Source organism: Colossoma macropomum, unplaced genomic scaffold (genome assembly GCF_904425465.1).
Source record: "Colossoma macropomum unplaced genomic scaffold, Colossoma_macropomum, whole genome shotgun sequence".
NCBI classification, from domain to species: Eukaryota; Metazoa; Chordata; class Actinopteri; order Characiformes; family Serrasalmidae; genus Colossoma; species Colossoma macropomum.
Window position 1 is genome coordinate 14,102,210 of NW_023494797.1, and position 26,231 is coordinate 14,128,440.

General features: G+C 38.2%; 1 protein-coding gene across 1 annotated transcript in view; it reads right to left on the reverse strand.

Moving 5' to 3' along the window:
* Positions 1 to 3,596: 3,596 nt before the first annotated feature.
* The window catches only part of ppip5k1a (diphosphoinositol pentakisphosphate kinase 1a), a 55,519-nt gene continuing 32,884 nt past the window's right edge, over positions 3,597 to 26,231 (reverse strand). Inside the window, 4 exon segments of the mRNA XM_036584368.1 lie at positions 3,597 to 6,373; positions 6,947 to 7,060; positions 8,846 to 8,983; positions 22,926 to 22,988. Of these exon segments, the coding sequence (XP_036440261.1) occupies positions 5,781 to 6,373; positions 6,947 to 7,060; positions 8,846 to 8,983; positions 22,926 to 22,988 (908 nt within the window). The 3' untranslated portion in view covers positions 3,597 to 5,780.

Genomic DNA, 26,231 nt, shown 5'->3' on the forward strand with positions numbered 1-26,231 from the left:
AGCAACTTATTATTGACTTGAGGTGACTTTGAGGCAAGGGTGTGTTGATTTATGCATGTGGTTAGCATGATGCTAATTGGTGAGGTATAAGCCTCCATTAATGGCTAGCTACATTAGCTCCTGTGAAAAAACGAAGCAAGAAAACTTCTAACAAACTAAACATGTCTCGTCCCAGATAGTTAGCATCTGTCTGTCCGCTGGCTTGATAAGGTCAGCACCCCGCTGACTGTATGTCACTGCTGGTCCACCCTCGGACCACCCAGATTATTGTCCTGCATAGTTTTTGTCCCAACTAGTTTTTAATCTCCTGTAACAGATTTTTAAATGTGCACAGCCTTTTATTTTGGAAGATACACTAAGACCATAATTACAAACAATTAAGAGAAAAGAACATTAATGACCAGGCTTAATATGAAACGATTTTGTCAAAAATGTTGTTGCTGATACTGTGCTAGTTTGGTTACTGCTGTATAACCAGCTTTATTTATGATATTGCAGTGAACATTTTGTACTAAACTAATTTACAATAGTTAACGAAAGAAAGAAATGAAAGAAAAAAATCTGTAAATTGGACTGTGGGTGGAAAATGAGTGATGACAAGTGGTATTTTGTCTAATACTCTGCTTAACCACCAGTGGGTCACCTGGAAAATACTGAGCACAAAGCCAGTGGGATGCCAGCAGTGGTGGACGCAGTACAGAAATCATGTACTTAAGTTAAAGTAGACATACCTAAGGTAAAATATTACTCCAGTAAAAGTAGAAGTTCCTCCCTTTAGACCTCCATTTGAGTAAAAGTACAAAAATATTTGCCTTTAAATGTACTTAAGTATCAAAAGTAAAAGTACGAAAAGATTAATTATGGCACTGACTCTTGATTCATTAACTCATTTTAGGTGAAAATACTCTATAGTGTACTGTCATACTATACTATATACTCTAGTGTCACTCTTGGTAAACCAATCTTTTTAATAGAAAAACTTGCTTTAAATACAGGTTCACAAATGAGTTTTTCTTTACTAAACTGCATCTGTTGGTCTCTGTAAACTAGCAAAAACAAATTTACTATAAAATGAAATAGTGTTTGTATAAATTCAGAAAATAGACACGCCAGTCACAACTGCATATGTGTACATATTTCTATATTGTGGTCTGTTTACACAAAGTTAGGTTAGTTCCATCATATTGGAATAGGCACTTCCAAAATTTTATGCTGCTGCACTGACGTTAAACCGTGTGCTTGCACTGGGTCAGTATGACCAACAGGTCAAAACAAACTCAAAACAAAGTGCGCGCTGTGCCCTGATTGGCTTCACACTTCTTTCATTTTGACATGTTGCATTTTTATACACACATAAACCATAAGGAATGACAGATTTTGCATAATGTAGTGGAGTAAAAAGTAAGATATTTGACTTTGAAATGTAGTGGAGTGAAAGTAAAAAGTCACCAAACATGGAAATACTTAAATAAAGTCCAGATACACAAAAAAACTACTTAAGTACAGTAATGAATTACATTTACTTGTTACTGTCCACCACTGGATGCCAGCTTTGCCATCACTGGGCCAAAAGTGCTCTGGTATCTTCTTGCTATCTGGGAACTGATAATATCCATTGGGTTAAAAGAGGATAAGTGAGTACAGCAAGAACAGCTAGCAGCTCATTAACCCCTTAAATAGCCAGGGCCCACCAGCAGGCCCAAAGTCTTATTACACACTTCTATATTCTTAGAATAGCTCAGCCAGTTTTGCACTGAATAATAAGCCTTAGTGTATAATAAGCCTGGGATTTTAAGGGGTTAATCTTCTGATTTCAGGTTGTAAAATCACACACTAGTGATGCTGAGGAGAAAAAAATGAGCCATCATTGAAAAAAGGAGCATTCAATGCCTCTGCAACTCATCTGACATTTTACTGCTGATAGCCATTCAGTAATTAAATCCATACAAAATAGCTTACATCAACTTTTATTTTTGACATCTTTTTGTGTAGACAGACAAAGCCATTTCTGTTGGGACACTGAAAAATGCCACTTACATACGACTGCACAGACTGCATACAGAGTACCAGCAGCACTATGTCTCTGAGGTGGAGTTAAAAGGGCCTCAAGCTTCAGTGTGTCAGTGATGAGTCAATTAAACATTTATTAAAAAGCAACATTTACACGGATCATCTCCACGAGCTTCACTGCAACACCCAAGATCTGGTGAGATTACCTGTGGACTCTGTTGTAAAGTTACCAAGAAATGTAGCCTGTCAGTTCAGCAAATAAACGTTTTCCCAGTGGGTCACCCCTCCATTTTGTAGTTAAGGGTAATAGCAGTATGGGACGCTGTTCATAGATCAGCGAAATGAGGTGACCTCTACACATGTTTCGTACACAGTAATAATGCCCACCAACTGGAGTTCAGATACAGGTCAACTATGAATAAGCTCTACTCTTTCCTGCAGACTATTCCTCTGTGCATGTCAACAGACAACATAGCATTTTACAGTGTAAACCTCTGGGGAGCAGCATACTTTACTGATTAACATTAAATAACATCTTTCCCCATCTGTAAGCTCTTGACTGTACATTAAAAACGACAAAACGAAAGCAAGAACATCATCTTACTTCACAAGGTTAATCTCTCTGTATATTGCAGAATAAAGCCAGTACAAAATCGGCATCTGAAAGAGCTGGAAGCTACAAAGCCAGAGGGAAAAGAATCTGAAATTGCCATGATAAAATAAGGAGCTTATTCATTAGTTCAAACCGTGGTAATACTATGTGTTTTACAAAAATATAAAATTGATAAAAGATGAGACTATCCATTTATATCTCTATATTAAAAATATGCTTTGCATTAGCTGATAAATATATAGTACATGGATATGCAGTTGACTGATTTAATAAGTTATGACAGTGGTTTTGGAGGCTTTGGCAAAAAAAAGCAATTAAAAGCATTACATCTTCAGTAGGCTTCGTTTACAGTCTTCTGATTTGTCCACACTGTATGTCTGTTAGAAATCTATAGATTTTTCTAAACTTCTGCATAATGAAGTGGTTAAGATGTGAACAAAGTCATTCCAAATGGTTTGGTGCGAAATGCTCCGTTCTAGAGAAACTCAGTCAATCAGACTTGTTCACAGTGGTGGTGATAGGAACCAGACGTCTGAAGAGCTTAATAATTATAAAACCTACCTTATTGAAAGTTATTACACTGAATTATAAATACATTGTTAGATGCCTCAGACATTGAGTGTGTTTACATGGACTCAATAATCCAATCATAATCAGATTTCTGCAGTTATCTGATTATTCAAATCGTCATGTAAACAGCACACTCCAATTTCTCAGAACAGTCTAGAAATCCAATTACGTAATCTGATAAAGAGGCTGGATTTTAGCTCAGTACTCAGATTTCTCAGTGCTTGTAAACTCGTACTCTGATTTCTTTCGGATTTCTCAGTCTGCGCATGTTTAAAAACAGACTGCTGTGCCAGAAATGAGCAAGCAGCGTTTTGGAGCGATGCTGAAACCAAATATATGCATGACGAAATAAGGGATTTAAATATTCTTCATTTTCTAGATGATCTATGTACATATTTTCAGGTAAAGTGGGTTGATGTTTAAGAGCCGCCGCATGAAGTTTGAGTTTTACGTTACATTTCGTCACGTTTGACTGTCACCATTGTTTGATTACTCAAGTGCCTGTAAACACATTTATCAGATTACTGACAAAATCTGATTTTCTGCAGTTATCAGATTATTAAGGGCATGTAAACACAGTCATTGTTTTGCAGTCGTTTTTGAGAAGCTTTTGGCCCAAAACCTTTTCAGATTTTTTCAGATTTATCAATATTTTCTCTTTATCAACGTTACATGTAAAAACTCAGAAGACGTGTAGATCCATGAAGCATTCTGGGTAGTAAATAAAACAGCTATGCTTCAAATATCATGATCCTTGGTTCCTGTCAGCACCACTGTGAAGAAATCTGAGTCAGTAAGTTTCTTTACAATGAACTATCAAACTAAACCAGTTTTCACATCAAACCATTTTACATCTCAACTGAATTATGCTGAATTTTTGAAAAGCTGGTGGAATCCACCTTTATATGAGAGAATGATATGAAAGAGTGGTCTGCCAAATGCATGAAAAATGGCAGCCAACGGCATCAACACAGAATTCATGAAGGAGTGCTGGGTAGGACCTGATGTGCTTTATGAAAATATATTTTTAAAAAATGTCTCAGAAGAGTCCGTCTCAAATATACCAGAACCAGCCAACGAGACAGGTGGATTTTTTTGTTGGAAATAGGTAGGGCAGTACGTTCACCAAGAAACATCGAACAGCATGGATTTTCAGTGCACCTTACAGCTTTGATCACTGGCCATTTTGCTATTGCACTTGTAGCAACAGTAACAGAGCTGACACACAAAGGCAGAGCACACGTATATGTTAAATTAACAGGTGCTGTCATAACAAAAACTAGTTGTTTTTTTTACATCAATGGAGCACATCAGCTCCCTTTTACATTGTGTGAAGGACAAATTGACCAATAGAAATGATTCAAAATGACCTAGAATAAAGTCTTAGTACATTAACAAACGTTCACGTTAAGAACGTTTTTTCCTTTTTGTTTTATCAGAGATACAAAGTTTTGCTACGACAGCGACGTAATGCATCCTCAAACTGAAAATCTGTCACTTGCTTATTTTTGAGCACCAGGACTTCACACTGAAACGTAAGACATGCTGAATCACAGAAACAGTCCACAAACAGAGAAGGCCTCCATTTCTATAACCGTTTAACTTATACTCGGCCTGCTATCTGCATTTAGGGTCTTGTATGAGTATCTTGTATCTTGTATGGGACGTCACTGAGGCACTATAGCAAGAGCACGGATCAGCACTGCAGATGCGCAGGACACACATTTAAACAAGAGAGCTGCTTGTGTGAGGCAGTGGATCCCAATCCCAGTCCTGAGGAACCCATGCTTTGTACTTTGTTTTCACTGCTTTAAAGCCCTATTGGAGCTGAATTAGTTTCACATGGGGAGGATGATCATGATTTCAATCCAGTATAAATATGCAGTGTGTGTAGTTTTTAGAGTCTGATAGTAATAATTGGAGTTTAATGCAATGTTTAACTGGCTGAACCCACAGCTTTCTCAATAATAGCCGTCCTCTTAATAAAGGAATAAAAAGACCTGCTAATAGATAACCTGCTAACAGATATGGCCATGAGTGCTGTTACTGTTGTTGAGTGTGACATCTGTTGTGTAATGCTAAAGTAAGTGCACATTCAGGCTTTCAATCCATGCTATCTGTGGTAATTTGGGGAAATTGCACAGATATTTCATCCTGTACAAATCTATCAATCAAATTGCAACAAATTACATTACAGAACCTCATTTAGTAAAAGTAATCCAGCTCCAATAGTGTTTAACACATGCCCACAGCACAGGAGTAACTTGTTAATTAGTTAAATGAAGTGTGCTTCATCGACATACACAGTCACCTTTCAGTCTGTAATGGTGTGTGTATCGACAGAACTCATTAGTAGCGTAACCTTGGAAAAGCAGACCAACAATATTTAGTGGTTTCCCCACATCCTCTAGCTGACTTTGAAAGTATGGGGGCAAAACCTGGATTTTGAAAAGTGTATACCAGTGGAAACCCAGCAAAAGCTACGCCTAGATGAGCAAAAGAAAAAATAATAATTAAAAAAGTGCAGAGAATGGTGTCCTCCATGACTGGAACTGGAACCCGCTGTGTGAGATGCTCCAGGTCTTCATCAGGGCTCAGATACATGTGGAGCTCCCACCTCCAGAGGAGTGCCGGGGTGTGGCAGGTTCCTGGGGCTGCTCCTCCACACCTCTACCGACTCCTGGGTGTCAAAGAATTCATCAGGCTCTTCTGGGGTCAGAGGTGTTTGGGCGCTGGAGCCAGCCTCTGAACTGCTCTCCCGGAGCTCCAACAGCACAGGCAGTGAGCCTGGCAGGCCACAGAATGGCTCCATACGCAGGTTCAGATCAGCCAGAGGAGAGCTAGGGGGGCTGGGGTCCGCCTTCAAGGCCGGATCATGTTCTGGGCCATCCAGGCTGTCTGTGCTGTCCACAGCCAGGTCGCTGGGTCTATCAGGGCTTGGGAGCTGGGGGTCCTCAAGGGACTGAAGGGCACTGGGGGAGCTGGGGTGAGTGGGAGGGCTTGCAGGCAATGAGGAGACTGGAGCAGACTGGCTGGAAGGTGGGCAGGCTGGGTGGATCTCCTCACTGCTCTGGGGGGTGAGGGCCGCCTTCTCGCTGAAGCTGAAACGAGGGGAGGTATCTGCTGTGGTGGGGGACGAGGGACCAGCGCTGGACACGGTGCTGGAGGGACCACTGCTGTCTGCATGGATAGAAACATGCATACCTTCACTAACCAAATAACTGTGCAAAAGCCACCTGAGAACACTGTATTTCCAATACCTAGTTTCCAATACCTATTCCAATACCCAATACCATCCAATACCTAGTTTGGCTAATCAGCCCTTCATAAAGTAAATCAACAAATCGTTGGAATGGCTGGATCTGCATAAAGGGGAAGAGGAACCGAACCTGTGTTCTTCCAAATCACCTCACATTATAGCAAAAAAAATTACTGACAACAAGAAATCTTTGATACTTCTTACTGTATTTGTTTATTTGCATTCATTCTAATGTTAAATAGTGTTTTAAAAGTGAAAACACACTAACTGCCCAGACAAACAGGTTAAAACAATTTGCCAGGCTGCCCTAACACCTCTCCACACTACTGTGATCTGTGCTACAATTATAGGTCATATGTAGTTTAAATGCAGTTACATAAATAAAAACAGGTCATTCTGCTTCTAATGTCTTAAGGGCAGCTGAAGAGGCTACCACAGAGATTGTTAAGGGAGTAGATTTGCCTTTAAGGAGACCCGAGGGGTGCAGTACTCACACCAAGGGGGGCGATCGGAGCGCTGGCGCAGAGAAACGGAGGAGGAAAGCACTCTCTGGGGGATGTAGGAGTCCACCGAGGGCTGGTTCTGACAGTCAAACATGGCTGACAAAGCTGCAGAGCACACAGTTAGACACACCTAACTAAGAATCAGTGAGCTTTTCAAACAAATAGGGCTGCTTTTGTGGACAGGGATTAAGGTTAGTCTTGGATTAAATTGCAATGCCAAGGGAGTTTCATCATTAAGGGACAATTTCCCAAACCTGTCAATATTAGGGCTATCATAATCAATCAGTAATCTATCAATTATTTGGAAGATTAATTGGATAATCAGAAGTTTGAAAAAACAGAATGTGCAAATGTGCATCAAGGGACAGTTTAATGGACATGGATGGAGCCCAGTTTGGGACTAAACTGCAGTATCAATTGTGAATTAATTAGTCTAGGCTCTTTTAGTCTAGGCTTGAGCTTTAGGAAACTGGCCCTAAAACTCTAGGCTTAGGCTTAATCTTGGTCTGGGAAACTAGTAATGCTGAAAATAACCAGAAAACCAGTAAAACACCTGGCTGATGATCAGTTTCACTATGGCCAAAGAGTAGGGTAGGTGATATGATACTATGCAATACTGTATAATCATTATTGAGATGAATTTTGTCACTATAAACTTGCCTTTACAGACTGCAGGTGTTGTCAGACTGATTTTCAAGAAAGCTGACTAACTGAATTATTTACAAAAACGTTTTAGACCAGTTGTGGAGCTTGTAAACAAGAACTACAGCCACAACCAAGTGGTGTAGTGTTTTACCAATTGCTTTACAATTTCCTCTTGTTTCTTATTACAGTGATTATAATTCTATATACTTTTGTTTTTATTATTTTACTAGATTGAAAACTATAGAAGACGACACTCACCAGCCACTTTGTCAGAAACACCTTGTACGTTCAGCTTGCTGGTATACAGAGAATGTAGCTTATCCTTTTCCATGCACAATTTGTGTTTGCTATCCTCTAGTCCAGCAGTTCTCAAACTTAGTCTATGTCCCTTCTGGATAGTAAGATGGTGGACAGTAAGTGCCACTGTGCCCCGCTCACCCCCTGGTCATTATTTTCACTTAATGAACGAGGACCACATCTTACCAGAACCTTGTCCATTTAGCTTGCTTTTTCTGCTGCTGTTACTGCTCTGCACAAACAAGAGACCCGGCCCTGTTCCTTATCGCTACAGGATAGCTTGTTTAGTGGGTGTGGTATGGCCATGAACTGTGACTGCTTGTTACATATTTCCTTATCAATAATGTTTAATAATGGTTGTTATTTTTAGACAAGTACCACTTTTTTAGATATGACCAAAGCTAATTTAATAAACTGACAAAATTAAAATGAATAAGTAGAGATACAACTTCTGCCACCCCCAGTTAAGAGAATCACTAGAGTGTGGTTCTTCATCAGTGCTCTGTTTCTGACTCTTAGTGTGGTGGAACCCTCTGAGCCTAGCAGTGGCACTGACATGTATAAAGACCCCTAGCCAAACCACTGTACCAGCGTCATTCACACTAGCCCGTTGTGTTACTGCTGTGCTGAAAATGGTCCAGCACCCAAAAAATACCTGGTTAACAGAGGTCCTGAGGTCAGAAACTGACCAATCATGAATGGGATAGAGGGGGGCTGATAAATAGTATGTAACATATGCACTACAGTCTGTAATTGAACAACTACATACATACATAGTGGAGGTGTTTCTAATAAAATGACCATTGAGGCAAAGTACAAGGTAGTAAAGTGGACGGTGAGGGTACATACTGTGTATCATGAAGATTTCTGCCATACTGAACACTCTTGGCTAAGAGGTGTATAGAGTGAGTGGAGTGTGGATGGATGCTAGCTAAACACGAGCCTCACCTCTGGTGGTCCTGCTGTGCAAATCCTCTGCGTTCTCGCACACTGTCGTCAGGAACTTGTCCACCTGTTTAAGCGAAAGGGAGTTGTGCAGTGTTTCCAGCGGGTAGATAGAGGGCACCATGGAGCAGCCTTCAAAGCCTACACACCAGAGAGACACAAGAGCAGACAGTGGCCCCACCCTGCTATCAGTTAGAGCATACACCACCACGGACCACAGGCATCCAACATTCCACCACATCCTGGTTAGTTAGAGAACCACAGGCAAGGTCAGGATACACACACACACACACACACACACACACACGCACCAAATCATCAGCTAACCGTGTGATGCTATCTAAAACCAAGCAATGGCACAGATCCAAGCACAATCTAATTCCAATGAACTTCATTTTCACTCTGCATTTAGCAGACTGTTTCTGCCACATGGCACAAACCAGTCTATGTAGACTAGTCCATACTAGCGCTGTCACGATTATTTATATTATTAATCGAGTAATCTAACGATTATTTAAAGAATTAATCAAGGTTAAAAAAGTCCAACCAACAAAAAAGGATTTCACTGAATAACAAGAGCCTTTCAAAAATTTACAAATATTTCAGTGAAAAAAAGATAAACTAGAAAGCCTTTAAAATAGAAAAAAACACATAAATAGATCCTAGGTCAGGGGTCGGCAACCCAAATGTTAAGAAGAGCCATTTTGTCCTTTCAACAAAAATCAAACCACCTGGGAGGCACAATATTTTATGTCCGTTTTACCATCTTGGCTGTAAATATGTCCTAGCATGTGCTAATGTACTAGTATAGGCTAAAAATATAATATAAACAAAAATACAGTTCTGTTGTTCTGCCTTAAGCTTTAGGTCAGCTAACTTATAGCCACTTTTCTTACATCTCCGGCAGGAAACCTGTCTGCAAAAGTTAAACAGTTTCTTGTAAAATGTCTCTGAGCATTCGACTTTTTACTAGGCTGAAGTCAAATTCTCATTTGCCAGCTTCTGGTTCAAATTTTCCCGTTCCACCTTAAGCGGTGCTTGAGGCGCCAGAATGTAACTGCTGCAACATTTAAGATGGAATGGGATAATTCAAACAAGCTGCTGACTTTTAGACACTTTTTAGTGTTTGACAGTTTCCTGTTGGAGATTAAACGTATCAGGAAACCAGCTGGAGTGATTATAAATGCAAATAAGTCCATTTGTCTCTAAATCATCGATGTCTGTCTTAAATCTTTCTCTTTGCTGTTTCTTTAGCTACTAACTAGGCCAGACTGTTGTCTGCGTTGCTATGGTGACCAGCAGTCTGCGCGCCAACCTTCAGAATTAAAGGGTGAATTAGCAGTTATAGGACTACTTTAACTCCAGTGACCATTTATTGTTAAAACTGTGTTAGAATGATCAGCAGAGCTTTATTTTACTGCAAAGGAGGATTATTTTATTTTTAGCTTAAAAAAAAAAAAGAAAGCCGCAACAGGGCAGTAAAAGAGCCGCATGTTGCCAACCCCTGTCCTAGGTCAATACAATGGATTAAAACATTAGACACTGTTCATTATTGCCAGAGAAAGCAGACAAACCAACTAATCACTAATCGTGACAGCTCTAGTCCAGATAAACAAACACTTATTCTGAGCCTGTTTTGAATCAAAGCACATTTACAAGGTTAAAAAGTAATGGGCAAGATTAGAACGAAATCACACCAAAACACACAAAAACCAGGCATACAGACTCACTTATTCAATTCTAAGCTGTAGCTCGACAACTTTGTCTTATGAGAACTTTGTACCAGATTTCAGCACACCAGAAAGTGAAAATGTGCTTTAGAACGCAAAAATAAAGTGGATCTCAGATTCATTGTCATACTGTAAGGGACAGAAAATGGGTCACATTTAAAGCCCCAGGGACGCTTAAACCTAATAATTTTTTCTAATTAAGTTAATATCCCTCTTGTGGGCACATAAAATACAACTAAAATATGTCCTTTGAATAACGTGCCCAATAAATGACAGCTACAGTTCTCCCCTTTCAATGTAACCCAGGCTGTCATAATTTTGGGTAAGCTTAACCCTCACCACCCCACAGCTCTAACAAAACTGTGTCCCCCTAATGTCTCTCTCTCTGTTCGAATCATAACTAGTCGGGTGGATATGAACCCATTTTAGTGAGCCATTGACACAGTGTGGTAATCTACAACACCACCTGTGTACATAGAGAATATTTAACTCATTTCTCTCTGCTTAGTTCCGCTTCAGTGCAAATGTTGGACTGACAGATGTCAATCAAGCATGCTCATTAGAATATTAGAACCACACCCAGACAGTTCTCAGATAGGTTTGATCAGTGGTACAACAGTGTTTTATCATATTTATGTCTTTTTTTCATTCAAACATTACTGGATGATTAATATAACAACAAAGTATCACTTTAGTATCACTATTGCTCTGTGTTCCCTGGGACTTTAAACTACACACTTAAAATGATGGTTCTTTGAGTGTTCATGGTTCTACACAGAACCATTTTCTTTACTAAATAAAACCTGAAGAACCACTTTTTTAAGTGTGTATATGCTTGTAATGATAGAGAGGTAGCCAGACTGGGTGAACCTGCATTCTAATAGAGGAAAAAAGTACAGTAGTTTAAGTTTTGGCTAAGTTATAAATTCATTACTTGACTGAAATCTAACTTGGGTGAACTTAGATTATATTATATCACATGTATTTCGCTGCTGTCAGACCAAAACCTCATATCTCCATTTTCATCATTTTTCAGTTTTTGACATTATTTGAAAAAACCTACTGTCCTTTATATTGTGTTTACATTTCAAGATGAATGGACCAAAACAAATGGTCCAAAATTACTTGGAAAAAAGTCTGGTTCCATTGACTTACATTAAAAGTAAAGTAGGTTTTTTCCTTCTCCTGAAAAGTTATCATTTTGGAGATATGAGGTTTTGGTCCGAAAGCAGCAATTTACTAACCCTGTTAATAAGATTTCAAAAGGTTTAATCAATTACTGTCCCCTGTTCCAGAAGAAAAATCCCACCTAAATCATTAACACAAGAGGGAATTTGCATCTACAAATCACAAACTAAACCGAATAACAAAAACAACAATGACGCCACCTTCCTCTGAACTGAACTACAATTATCCGCCAGGTAGATACATCTGTTAGGCTCAGTATTTGATCACAGGTAGCATGTGATTCAGCTCAAACACTGAAGTGTAAACTGGCGTAATGCTGAATGTAACTCAGTGAGCTTTCAAATGCCATTAACATGCAGCAGCAGAACTACATCCAAACCAAACACTGTCTAGTTCTGTAAGCTCAGCCACAAATAATCGTTGATGTTACTTTTTACTACGTTAAGCTACGTTATTCAATGATCACGGCTGAAAAAGAGAAACGCAGGCATTACATGCTCCACACAAGCAGGGACGGCTGTGGCAGCAAGCCGCACGCCACTGCAAGCACAGAGCAGCAACACAGGGCAAGGCAGGCCAGGGCAGGGTACACTAGCAGGGCTGCACAATTAATTGGGGTTTAATTGTGATCACAAATTTGGCTTTGTCAATTAATTAAACATGACTGGCTGCTAATCTGATAAGTTTAGTTAAAATCAGCTAACAGGCTACCATTAAAATGGTTTTGGTGCATTAAATCATATCTGTGTTGAGAGGACTGAACTGGCAACCTGTGTGAATAATGTAACTGTCTTTTCTGTTAAAATAGGGGTGGGCAATATGACAATATTTATTGCTATTGTGATACAAATGTCTTATCAATACTTATTAGGCTCACATCAGCCATTAAATTTTAGTTTTCATTACAACTAAACTGATTAATGGTGTGTTTTTTGGCTGATTTTTACTATTTTTTTGATATAAACAACTTTAAATCAGTTGCCTTTTTAAATAGCACGGATTAAACAGATTACTTAATTGAAAGTAAAAGACAACTGTCTATTTAGCATAAGTCATGCAAAATTATGGTATGATATTTTAGTAAAGGTGTAGCAGCTGCGCTCAAATACAGTGTGAGGATCATATTATTTATGTACCAAATTTGCAACACAGATCTTCCAAGGTAAAAATAATAAATTGGCTGATTGCTGATTTCACACTTTGAGCAAAAATCTACTGATTCCGCCTGTGTATCCCTTACCATGATGTACTTTTGCCATATCGCCCATCCCTAATTAGAAAGTCACTTCTTTGGCGTGTTTATTTATTTAATTATTGTTTTTTTTTGTCTGGCATTTAGTTTGTTAATGTGACAGTCTTATTTTGATTATAAAATGTGCACATCTGAAGTGATATAGTTTTGTAATGTTCAATGCGAAAGATACGTTTTTTTTACCTGTTGATTTAAAATGATAAAGTGTGGTGATAAATAATTGTTGAGCAAAACAGTTCCCAATTATTTTTAATTACGTTTAGCCTTTATCGTGCAGCCCTACACAGTAGAGAGGCGCTGTAGCGGCAGGACTGGCTGACCGTAGAGGTACTCTAGGGGGTCCTGGCCGGAGATTAACCAGTTGCGGAAGAGGCGCAGGTGGTAGGAGCACTGGTGGAGGTGATGGGCCAGAGCACTGTCCAAAAAGAGCGAGTGGCTGATATTGAGATCAGTGGAGAAGCGCCTCAGCAGCTGGGCTACCTGGTGCTCCTCCAGGGGTTCTGAGGAAGAAGAGGTAGAGCGTGGAAGAGCGAGGACGAAGAGGGGAGTAGCTTGGTGATGCCTGTTGGGGGGGTTGGGGCCGTATACCGAATGGCACTCTGCTAGTCTTAACAGGGCATTTTCAGCAATTAAGTACAAGCCATATTCAGCCCACTGACCCTTCACAGTACAACTAGGGGCAAAGGTGCTTTCGTCCATTCAAAATCAGTCAGAAATGCTCTGGCTGTAAAGCATATTGACAGTAGCAATATTTAGGCTTCAAGGTGGTGACTGCTACTGTTTATAGTAATGCAGCATACTTTTGTCTATTTTTATAGATAACAATATATGATAGATCATCAGCAAGTCTATTAGAGATTAACAACTTGACATGCAGCTTGTATAATGCTCATGGTGTACATAAGCCTCCATTACTTGTTTGCTACATTAGCTACACCGATCAGGCATAACATTAAGACCACCTCCTTGTTTCTACGCTCATTGTCCATTTTATCAGCTCCACTTACTATACAGGTGCACTTTGTAGATCTACAGTTACAGACTGTAGTCCATCTGTTTCTCTGCATACTTTGTTAGCCCCCTTTTACCCTGTTCTTAAGCGGTCAGGACCCCCATGGACCCTCACAGAGCAGGTAGTATTTGGGTGGTCATTCTCAGCACTGCAGTAACACTGATGTGGTGGTGGTGGTGTGTTAGTGTGTGTTGCGCTGGTATGAGTGGATCAGACACAGCAGTGCTGCTGGAGTTTTTAAACACCTCAGTGTCACTGCTGGACTAAGAATAGCCCACCAACCAAAAATATCCAGCCAACAGCGTCCTGTGGGCAGCAACCTGTGACCACTGATGAAGGACTAGAGGATGACCAACACAAACTGTGCAGCAGCAGATGACCTATCGTCTCTGACTGTACATCTACAAGGTGGACTGACAAGGTAGGAGTGTCTAATAGAGTGGACAGTGAGTGGACACAGTGTTTAAAAACTCCAGCACCACTGCTGTGCCTGATCCATTCAGACCAGCACAACACACACTAACACACCACCACCACATCAGTGTTACTGCAATGCTGAGAATGATTCACCACCCAAATAGTACCTGCTCTGTGAGGGTCCATGGGGGTCCTGACCACTGAAGAACAGGGTAAAAGGGGGCTAACAAAGTATGCAGAGAAACAGATGGACTACAGTCTGTAACTGTAGATCTACAAAGTGCACCTATATAGTAAGTGGAGCTGATAAAATGGACAATAAGCGTAGAAACAAGGAGGTGGTCATAATGTTATGCCTGATCGGTGTATGTAGATGTGCAAAACTAAAGAAGCAAACTTTAGACACCAAACATATCTTGACTGATGAATTACATTTGGGATGAGGGGAAAACAATTTTTACAATTTTTTTCAAACTAATACTTTAAAACAGCCGAATGGGTCGAGCTAGCGGTGAAAGTCACACGACACATGCTGGAAGATTTAAGAGTCTTTGGACTAATACATTAAGGCACAAGGGGCTGCCTTAAAAATAAACCAATATAACCAAACGCTGAACAAATAACTTTCATGCTGAGAAAGAAACACAACCTAAACTTCTACATCAATACTTCCTTCATGAACATTCCTCTCTCTGAGCGGGGTCACAATGTCACTGCTGTTGAATGTGCTTATGATGCTCATCTATCTCATTCATCAACAAAACTGACTTGCAAATTGGTCACAGAATAAAAATCATTTGTTACCTGAGAAAAGCTACCATAGAAACCGCATAATATCATCATAAGAGGCTTAATTAAGGGACCAAGTTCTACTGAGTTGATGCCAAAAGGCATCCTCACAGTTACAGCACTCTAACAGCTGCAGAGCTAAAAGCCCACCTGGCAGGCACAAAATTACAAAAACACCAGAAGCACCACAAAACAAGCTTGTACCCTATTGTGGGGTTTAATCATGATAATGGAACTCTATAAGAGAGGCACAAACAGTTACTGACTACATGGTGCCAATTAAATAGATGATTGAAGTTGTCTATGAAGTACAGATGCACGGATAATTGAATTTCTGTCACAATACAATAACTATAAATCATAAATAGCATCTGATTGTGGCTGATACCAATATCATAAATCTATAATTCAAATTATTTTCAATTTAATTATTTTAACGTTTTACATTACTTCATATGGATAGTTAATGTTATTTAATAGACACTCTTACTATTTGTGTTGGCCTATCAACGTTATTTCACTTGTGATGGAACTTGCGATAAAACATCAAACTTGGTTTTGCAAAACAGCTAAATTAACTACAAAAACACATAGTTAAACAAAGATTTTAAAATATTCATATGTTGTACTTACCTTCAGATTATTGCTGCTATCTTGGTTGACAGAAACCCTGTCACTGTCTGCATATCTAAATAAGCTACACTACATAAGTATTGGGGAATTTGGAGACCTCTCTGGCAGAAATGTGTAATTGCACGCAACATGCAGAAGTACATCTTGTAATATATCTTGTAATATATCTTGTAATATACCGATATATCAGTCATCCTTACTATAAAGGTAGGTTTGCAATATTTGCCTAATATCTAGGGAGCAAATATAGACTACATATAAATAATATGTAATCTGTATTTTACTACAGGTTATACTTTATTGCCTATTTTCGTAATGTAAACATTGTTTAACATCTATGAGAATTGTATGTTTACAATTATCTATGTTTGCTGTGTTAATACACACAAACACACACACACACACACACACACACACACACACACACCTCACTTAGAATACCAATTTAGCTTAAAAATATTAAAGGGGAATTTTTCACAATTTCAGCATTATGGCATGGTTAAAACGTAAATGAAGTCATTCAGAGTGGTTTGGCATGAAATACACATTTCTAGAGATGGTACAAACCAGACGGCAAAGCTTTTAAAAGGTCTCTCCGAGTGTTTTACATGACATGGTTATAAAGACATTGCTTGACGCTTGAGACGTTGATGTTCAATAGTGTACAATAGTTTTGAGGGAAGGTTTGTCCTAAAACGTATTTTTTAAAAACATATTCAGGGCAGAGAAACACAAAGGTAAAACATTCCCCCAAAATATATATTTTTTCCTGATTCATCACATTATTTCACCTTTATCAATGGTCTATACAAATCAGGTGTAGGTTCACTAGACATTTGAGATAGCAAACAAAATAGGTATTTTTGCATTATGGTTATATTAGACATCACGATCCCTGGTTTCTTTCAGCACCACTGTAAAGAAATCTGAGTTGGTAAGTTTCTCTACAAAGAACCTTTCACATCAAACTACTCTGGATCACTGTGTTTACATCTCAATGATTTAATTATGCAGAAAATTTAAAAAGTGGTGGAATTCCCCTAAATTCCTCAAAGCAATTCAGAGGAGTCTTATCCGAAGTGAATGTACTCTGCTAATCTTGATACAGCAATGATATCTAAATGTGCGGCGAGTTCATTTCCTCTTCAGTTTACCAACTATGGCGATCTTGGCACAGGAAAAAAGTAACAGCATGAAAGTGGTGAAATGCTTAAAGGCAGGCTGTATGGTTAGTAACGTGTGGTGGGTGGACTGCGTGGGATTTACAGCCTACTTCAGAGAGACGGTATGGCTTAGTGTATGTGTAGGAGGGAGCAGTAGTGTGCATAGCACCAACATACGTCTTTAAGCTCAGCCTGAAATGTACTACAGAAATAGAGCTGTCCATTATTACTTCAATATAATATATATAATGATCAGCTTAAGGCTTCTTCCAGATCCATAAAACACATAACACATTCCTAACCCAACTACATTACAGATCAGGAATATAGTGCGACCAGTATATATGGTACATACTGGATGAGGCCATACTGATATATGGACAATTTACATACACCAGCTGCAGTTACTAATGAGAATATCTACCGTATGAAGGTTATCATATATGGTATAACTGCGGAGCAATTTTTTGCTGCCTTTTCCTTACGCCAGCATGGAAATTGTTGCATGCGTGTTGATTACAAATGTAATAAAAAATATAGCCGCGAGCGGCAATGAGCGGGTTCAAGCACGCAACAGCAGTATGGGCCCTTCTGCAGGTTTAGCCCATTAGGCCTAAAAAGGCCTCAAGCTTCTGGTTTAGGCCATTAGGCCTAAAAAGGCCTCAAGCTTTTGGTTTCGCCCATTAGGCCTAAAAAGGCCTCAAGCTTTTATTATATTAGGCCTAGAAAAGCCTCAAGCCTTTGTATAGTAAGTCTTTGTATAGTGAAATCTTTGAATGAATAATCCAAAATAAAAGACAAGCAGTGCAATTTTTGACATAACATGTAATTAGAAAGTTGTTCATCTTAGTGGACTGAGTCACATGGCACCATTTGTTTATATGTGGGCCTTGTAATAACATTGTAATAGCATTTTTATTGATTTTTCAGTGTTTTTGAGTGCTGAAGCACCCCCAAAGGCCAATCTGGACCAAACTTGGTGTGCTCCATTAGAATCTCAATTTGTATAAATACTCAAAGTTTCAACATGATCTGATCAATGACTGATGAGTTATAGCTAACCAAGCTAACAATGCCACATATGCAGGAATTTGGTGATTAATCCACATGACCCTGAGTAGAAAAGTCAAAATGTTTTTGATAATTATTTACATAGAGATGCCACAGAATTGTTCTAGACAAACTTTGACAAAATTGGATCAAAATCCAGAGACTAGTTCGAAAAGTAGGGTTTTGAAACATTTATCTATTACAAAAAAACGATACAGATTTTTAATAAACATGTATAGGCAAAATTGTTTGTCACATGGTAGTACAATAGGTTGTAGGTGAAAATTGTAATAATATTGTAATAATATGTAATAATATGTAATTTTTTGAAATAGCGCCCTCCAGTGGTCAAATCTTTTGAAACTCGACTGGTTGTTAGAAACTGGCTACATATAGACACCAGTCAAGTTTCGTCATGATTGGTCAATGTTAAGCCTGTCAAATGGCCTGCTGAATGCTTATTGGCCGATGGCGACCACAAATTTCGATGTATCCAAATGTCCTTATAAGTACACTTGTAGAATGGCGAGTGGATGATGCATGCCAAGTTTCAGCTTGATCGGATGTACGGCTGCAGAGAAAATGTCCTGTTTTTGTTGCTCCGCCCCCTAATTACTTATGCGCACAAAAATCGAATGGCTACCTCAGAATGGGCTAGTGACATGGCCTGTGAAGTTTGAAATTTTTTGGCTGAAGGATTCTTGAGTTAGAGATTTTTCAATTAATTCTGAATTATTTTGAATTTATCCAGAAGGGTTCATTTGCATATGGCAGCCATGCTGTATAGAAAACTCAAAATGTTTTTGATAATTATTGACCTTGAGGCTCTTCTGAATTTTTTGACACCAAATAGATGAGGATTGGTCAAAAATTGTAGGACTAGTTCACAAAAGTAGGTTTCGCATATTTCACAGTATTGCGAAAAATCTAAGTGGGCGGAGCTAAATAATCAAAATAGCCAAAAGGTTTATTTGGACCCATAGAACCAGGAAAAAAATATGCCTTGTCTGGCAAAAATCTGGTTTAGGAGATATAGACCCAAACGCGTTGGCCTGCGCTGTAGCGCCCCCTTGTGGCCAACTGGGCTAATTCCTTGCGCCTGAGTAGCGGGAGGGACTACTACCTATTGACCAAGTTTGGTGTCTCTAGGACTGACGGTTTGGGCTGTGCGTTCCGTTTCAGGGCAGAAAAATAATAATAATAATAATAATAAGAAAAATCCTCACAATTCCAATAGGGTTCAATGCATTGCATGCTTGAACCCTAATAATGGATTAAAAGCCTCAAAAGACATGAAAGTGTAGAAAAAAGCCAGGCCTGAATATACTATATAACTGACTTCAGATAAATAACAAACATAGCCTACTGCTATGGCTAATATTATGTAACAGTTTAATTTTTCATTTTTCATACAACCTTGTTTATGAAAAAGTTGGGATGCTGCGCAAAATGTAAATAAAAACAGAGTTCAGACAACACATCAAATGTTAAAACTGAGAAATGTTACTGTTTTTTTTTAAATATACGCTCATTTAGAATTTGATGCCAGCAACACATTTCAAAAAAGCTGGGACGGAGGCATGTTTACCACTATGTTGCATCACATCTTCTTTTAACAAAGTCTGTAAGTGTTTGGGAACTGAGGAGACACTGCTGCGGTTCTGAAAGTGAAATGTTTTCTTATGATTTAGGATTTGATCTGATCAACATTTCGGGGTCTCCTTTGTCTATTTTTTCATTTCATAATGCTCCAGATCTTTTCAATGGGTGACAGGCCTGGACTTCAGGCAGGCCAGTTTAGCATCCGGACTCTTTTAATACTGAGCAATGCTTTTGTAATACATGTGTTGAATGTGGTTTGGCGTTGTCTTGCTGAAATGAGCAAGGCCTTTCCTGAAAAAGACGTTGTCTGGATGGCAGCACTCATGCCATGTGCACTAAAGCACCCCCATATCATCATGAAGGGTGGCTTTTGAACTGTGTGCTGATAACAAGCCGGATGATCCCTCTCCTCTTTAGCCCAAAGGACGCAGCATCTATGATTTCCAAAAAGCATTTCAAATTTTGATTCATGACCACAGGACACTTTTCCACTTGGGCCCAGAAAAGGTGGCAGCATTTCTGGATCCTGTTTATATATGGTTTCTTCTTTGCATGGTAGAGTTTTAACTTGCATTTTTGGATGCAGCGATAAACTGTGCTCACAGACAGTGGTTTTCAGAAGTGTTCCTGAGCCCATGCAGTGATTTTCACTACAGAATCATGTCTGTTTTTAATACAGTGCTGCCTGAGGGCCCAGAGATCACAGCCAGACAATATTTTTTTGGTCTTGCCCCTTGCATACAGAGATTTCTCTAGATTGAATTTTTATTGATATTATGTACCAAAGATGACGAAATCCTCAAGTTCTTTGCTATTTTACGTTAAGAAACATTATTCTTGAATTGTTGCACTATTTAACTATGCAGTCTTTCACAGAGTGGTGAACCTCTCTGCATATTTACTTCTGAAAGACTCAGCCTCTCTGGGATGCTTTTTTTAATACCTTAGCATGTGACTGAACTATTGCCAATTAACCTAATTAGTTGTGATGTTCCACCAGGTGTTTTTTTAGCATTACACAACTTTATTAGTCTTTTCCTGGCTTGTCCCAACTTTTTTGCAACATGTTGCTGTCGTCAAATTCAAAATATACTTTTTTTTTAAGAACAACAAAAGTCTCAGTTTCAACATTTGATATGTTGTCTTTGTACTATTTTCAATTTTTCAATTACGTATAGGGTTTAAATGACTTCCACATCATTGCATTCTTTACAGTGTCCCAACTTTTTTGGAAAAGGGGTTGTAATACATTGAGGGGTTTAATAACAATAACAATAATAATTATTTTGAGTTCTCTGAAGAGTCTTTTGTGGCCTTTTAAAGCACAAGACCATCAAATAGTTATACCCCCATAACAGTAACATCACAAATATCACACAAAAGAAAGGTTAATTACCAAAAAAATGTATTATAATAATAAAGATAACACAGTGATGTGGGTAAAAATGATGGGTTAACCCTTTCCCTATTAAAAATCTTCTATATACTTCTAAAATAGTATTCCCCAGTTGCGCTATAAATGGATTACTCTGACTGACAGACTGATTGTGATTACTAACACAAACATATATTCAAAAAGCCAGTAGTGTCATAGTGCACTCTGTACGAAACCCCCCTGATTCTAGACTGATTATTCACTGGGGAGAACGCTCAACCACAGCTGAAAAAAATTACAATGTATTCACATGTTGAGCAGCACTGTTAGTAAGTTATTTTGATGAAGCGTATATTTTAGAGCACAACTCATCTGAAAATGTTAATCATCAATACAGTATTTAAAGGGCCTATATTCTACATTTCTCTTGTATTTTATTTTTTCCCCCCAGGGATCCACTTTTGTGTGGTTTTAATACAAAAAATAAGTTTTACATTTTACATGGTCATGTTTCCAACTGCTGTAGGCTGAATGGGTGGATAAGTGTAAGCCCATTTTCATGATATCAAAAACCAGTTATTTCTATATATAACAGTTATTTCAGTTATTATTTCTACATAAATATTTACTTTATTTTTACAAACATTTTAAAACTTTAACAATGTTTGTTACATACTAAAAAATAACTTTTATATAAAAAAAAAAACAAAACAATAATAATTTAAGAATAATGAGAATAATTTGTTTTCTCTTAAATTATAAGGGCCCTTAAAAGAACTACAAATCAAACCATGAAATCCTGAACGATGCTCCTCACATCATCAGGTTTGGCTGCATTTGAGGCTGCTAAAGTAGCACAACCACTAATTAAATTTTGATTCACACAGGTGATACAGGTGTTGCAAAACATTTTTACTTCAATAAATGCAATTATCATTTAAAAAGTGGGGTTTGTGTTCTCATGTTCTCTGTTTTCTATTACATTTTGCATTGGGAACAAACCATTAAGTGTGACAAATATGCAGAACTGGAGGAAATGGGGAGGGGCAAATATTTTTTCACAGCACTGTGCATCGCTCCGACCCTAACATACAGTATCTGTGAAAAACTATCTTTTGCAAATAGTTAAAAATTACATACACACACACACACACACACCACACATACACACACACACACACACATATATATATACACACACACGCACACACACACATACACATATATATATAAATATATATATAATTTTATATATATATATATATATATATATATACATATATATATATATATATATATATATATATAAAAATATATATATATATATATATATATATATATTTTACAATAACAGTAGCATGATAATAACCTAAATATAATGATGGTGGGGGAAGTGTTCATTAGAGTGTAGACCAGCTGTGGATCAAATTCACAATGTCACAAATTCATATCCCAACAGACTCACCAACAATACCCCCCCCCAAACACGTATGCATGCATGCTCTGACCAACACACGCCCACACATATCCAAACACTCTCACATTTCCCGAGAAATGTACAATACTGTTGTCTTAGAAATTAAAAAAGAAATACAACAGAAACTTATCAACACCGAGTCATTAGGTGAGAGTGACAGTCTTACGCAGGACGTTACAAAACAGAATGTGAGAGTGGTGTTAGAGCTAGCGTCCAGATGAATGGGCAGACAGGAAGAAAGAACTGGTGGGGTTTGGAGGAAACATGGTGGTGACCATGTTAAACTGAAAACTGAGAGAAACACTAGAGAAATTAAAAGGACGTTTTTTCCATAGACATGCAAGACAAAGGAGGTGGAGAAAAGTGGAAATATACTTGAAGAGAAGCAGACGTACCATTAGTCGGATGCTTTGCAAACGACACAGAAAATCGCTTTACTGCCGGCATAGACAACAACTCTGAGGAAATAAAAAAGGTCACTGGTGTTACCATCTTTCGCAGTGCACCTGTAGAGGACAGGGGGGAGGGGACTGTTTATCTGGAAGGGGTCAAGGTGAGAGACATTCAGGGGCATTAGACAGGACAGTGCTGCAGTTGATTGAGGGTGTCTATGCTACTGTTGTACCTATAGCAAAATATGGTTAGAGGGACACTGGGAGTTAGCAAGAAAAGCAGCTTTTAGAAAAGTATTCAGTGTGATTTACAAGCTAAAGTGTGCAGCTGCCTTACAAACACACTTGCAAAAGTAAGTGAACACATGTTCTAGGTAACTGAACGTCATTTTTCATACATAGATCTGCACTGTTTGCAGATCCAGCCCATGTTACATATTAAACAAAACGTAAGGTAAATACTGAACAATGTGGAAAATACAACTGAGACTTTCTACCAAAAGAGTCAACTTTTGTCCCACTATTATTTTCAAAAAATAAATGCACAGATAATTTAAAAAATGCAAAAAGTAGCTACATAATTCATGTTAAGGGCCCATCTTATTTTATTGTATAAAATGTGTGTGGTCATAATTTATTTTTACATTACCATGTTCAACTTCTTTTATCACTTAGAATTAAATAGATTGTATTGTGTCTCATTCAAAAAGTACTCAGAGCTGAAACACTCCTTAGAACTTCAGTATGGGCAGAGCTAAACTGCTGTAGGCTGAATAGGTGGGTGTATGTAAATGAGTTGGTTCTCGTGACATCACAGAAACAATGAACTCAAAACGAGCTGTTTTTAAAGCTTAGTTTCCATTTATGGATCGTATGGACTGGATAGTGAATGATACATTTTGGAAGTTTAACAATGTAATCTGTGTATTATTACAGTGTATAATCTATTGCCTATTTTCCACCAGGCGATTATACCAGTTTTTCAAAGTTTCAGCATAATTTAATCCTTATCGCATAAACAAAGTCATTCAGACTTTGCTGTGAAATGTGCTGTTCTAGAGAAACTTACTGCGTCACATATTGCTCACAGTCATGGTGATAGGAACCAGACGTCTGATAAGTTTAATGCTTCTAAAACATTTCAAATATGCTGCCTGATGACTGAGACACGTTTTTACAATAGTTTGGAGATAAGATTGTGGCCTAAAATGTATGTTTAAAACCCAATGTATGTTTTGGCAGGGTGATGTACAGGACGGATATAAAACATATGAAAACTCTGAAGGCAAGAGTAGATTCACTGGTGGTTCCTATTAACACCACTGTAAAGACATCTGAGTCAGTTCAATGATTAAATTATGTAGAGAATGAAAATGAAACTATGGAATTCCCCTTTAATACAATAAGTAATGATTTTTTTGTGTATGTTAATGTTTAACCACTCCCTTCATGGCTGTCCATTATCATTTATAGTGATCATCCAACACTAGGTTTGGCTAATCAGTGCTTCAGAATGTTAAATCAAGGGTACTGGTGATCTATGTGATGGCTGGGGGCTTTAAAGAGAAAGTGGAATCAAACTTTGTTCTTCAAACTGGCTCACAAGATGTTAAATACTACTACTACAAATCCTGTTTCTACTATTTTTATCTATACTTATGTTTTGTGCATTTATTTTAACGTTATGCGTTGTTACAAACACACTTCTTGACCAGATGAATGGGTTTAAATAACGTGTTTAGGTGCTGAATGTTTGCACAGTACTGTACGCTTCTTGCTTTTTCCCCAGACATTGAAAAATGAATAACTTGTACACAGAAAAAAACAAAACTTAATGGAAGTTTTGACTGGACATTGAATGAAGCGAGTTTGGTCTCTGATTTTTATACAGTTTTGTATTTATCCTGCTAAAGCAGGTATCAGTCCCAAACCACACAAAAATGAGACATAATGCTGTAATTTATATCCGTTTAATAATCTGTGCATATATTCTTTGAAAGGAACAAGTAAGCTACTCCTGTGGTGCAGTGTCCCGGGTACCTCTCAGCTCAGTGCCTGTTTTAATCTTCAATATCCTGACTGCGACTAAAACGTGGTGAGAATAATGTAGCTGGCTGTTTTTCCTAAAAATTCTGCCTCAGGGCACTTCCCTATGGTACAGTGAGACACCATCTTATGAGATGGCATCTCTTTCTGAGGACAAAATGGTGGACGGACTTGAACAACATCCTGAGAGTGAGATCTATCATTTTTCCCCTCACACACACACAAACACACACATACAGTCAACATAATAGTCACGGTAACACTAAAAGTGCAACAGGAGATGCCTGTAGAGACCACAGATAGACTACAGTGAGAACTGGGGGGCTAAAAATTAAGTACACTAGATTATTTAGGTTTACACTGGAATAGAGATTCATCACAGACTTGAATGAACATCAAATATGTGGACATGTGAGAGAAGTGAGAGCACAGACATTATAGGTACAGTAACACTACAGCACACAAAACACTGCTTGGAAAATGGCAGCAGGGAGAAATGGCCCCTCATAGAGTCACGCTGCCACCTTGTGGACAATCGAGCTCTCCACAACGGGCAGCCTAGGAACATTCTGGAAGGACTGCTCTACTTCAAATGTCACCACTCTGTGAAAAGGCAACCTTATCTACCTAAATGTGGTTTCAGGGTGAAGAATTTCATTTCTTGGAAAAGAGGAAGAGGATCCTGACTGCAGGAGAAAGTCTGTAGAAATCAAAAGGGGGTCATTCAGGTCCGGTTCAAGACCAATATCAATGAGGCTGCATTAGAAACAAATGGGGGTGCGCTCTAAGCTGTCTGTAATCGCATATAGTCTATTAATAATTTGTACCTATGTAGTTTCAGACATAATCATTTGGTTATATTATGTTTTTTTTATAGTCTATTCACTTTATTTAATGTTGCAATTTGAACGCTTTAAGTTTCAGACATTAATAATTAATATTTTGTTTTATGAGCTTACCCTGCTAAAGTTTATAAACTTACAATTTTAACTATTTTTATCTCATACTGAGAAAAAGAGAACAAAAAAACCCTACAATTGGTTAGAGTTAGCATACTATAACTAACCTAACTAGGCCAACAAAAGCACACCGTACGTGTTCACTTATCATGGCAAATCCAAGTTTTGATTTCCATAATTTGTTTCTATTTCAAATATTAACTGATCACACATAGGCCCTGGGTCAAATTACATGTTCTGTTGATTTTTTTATATGCAAAAAGTTAACACATCCTCTACAGAGAACACGTTTTGTAAATGTAAA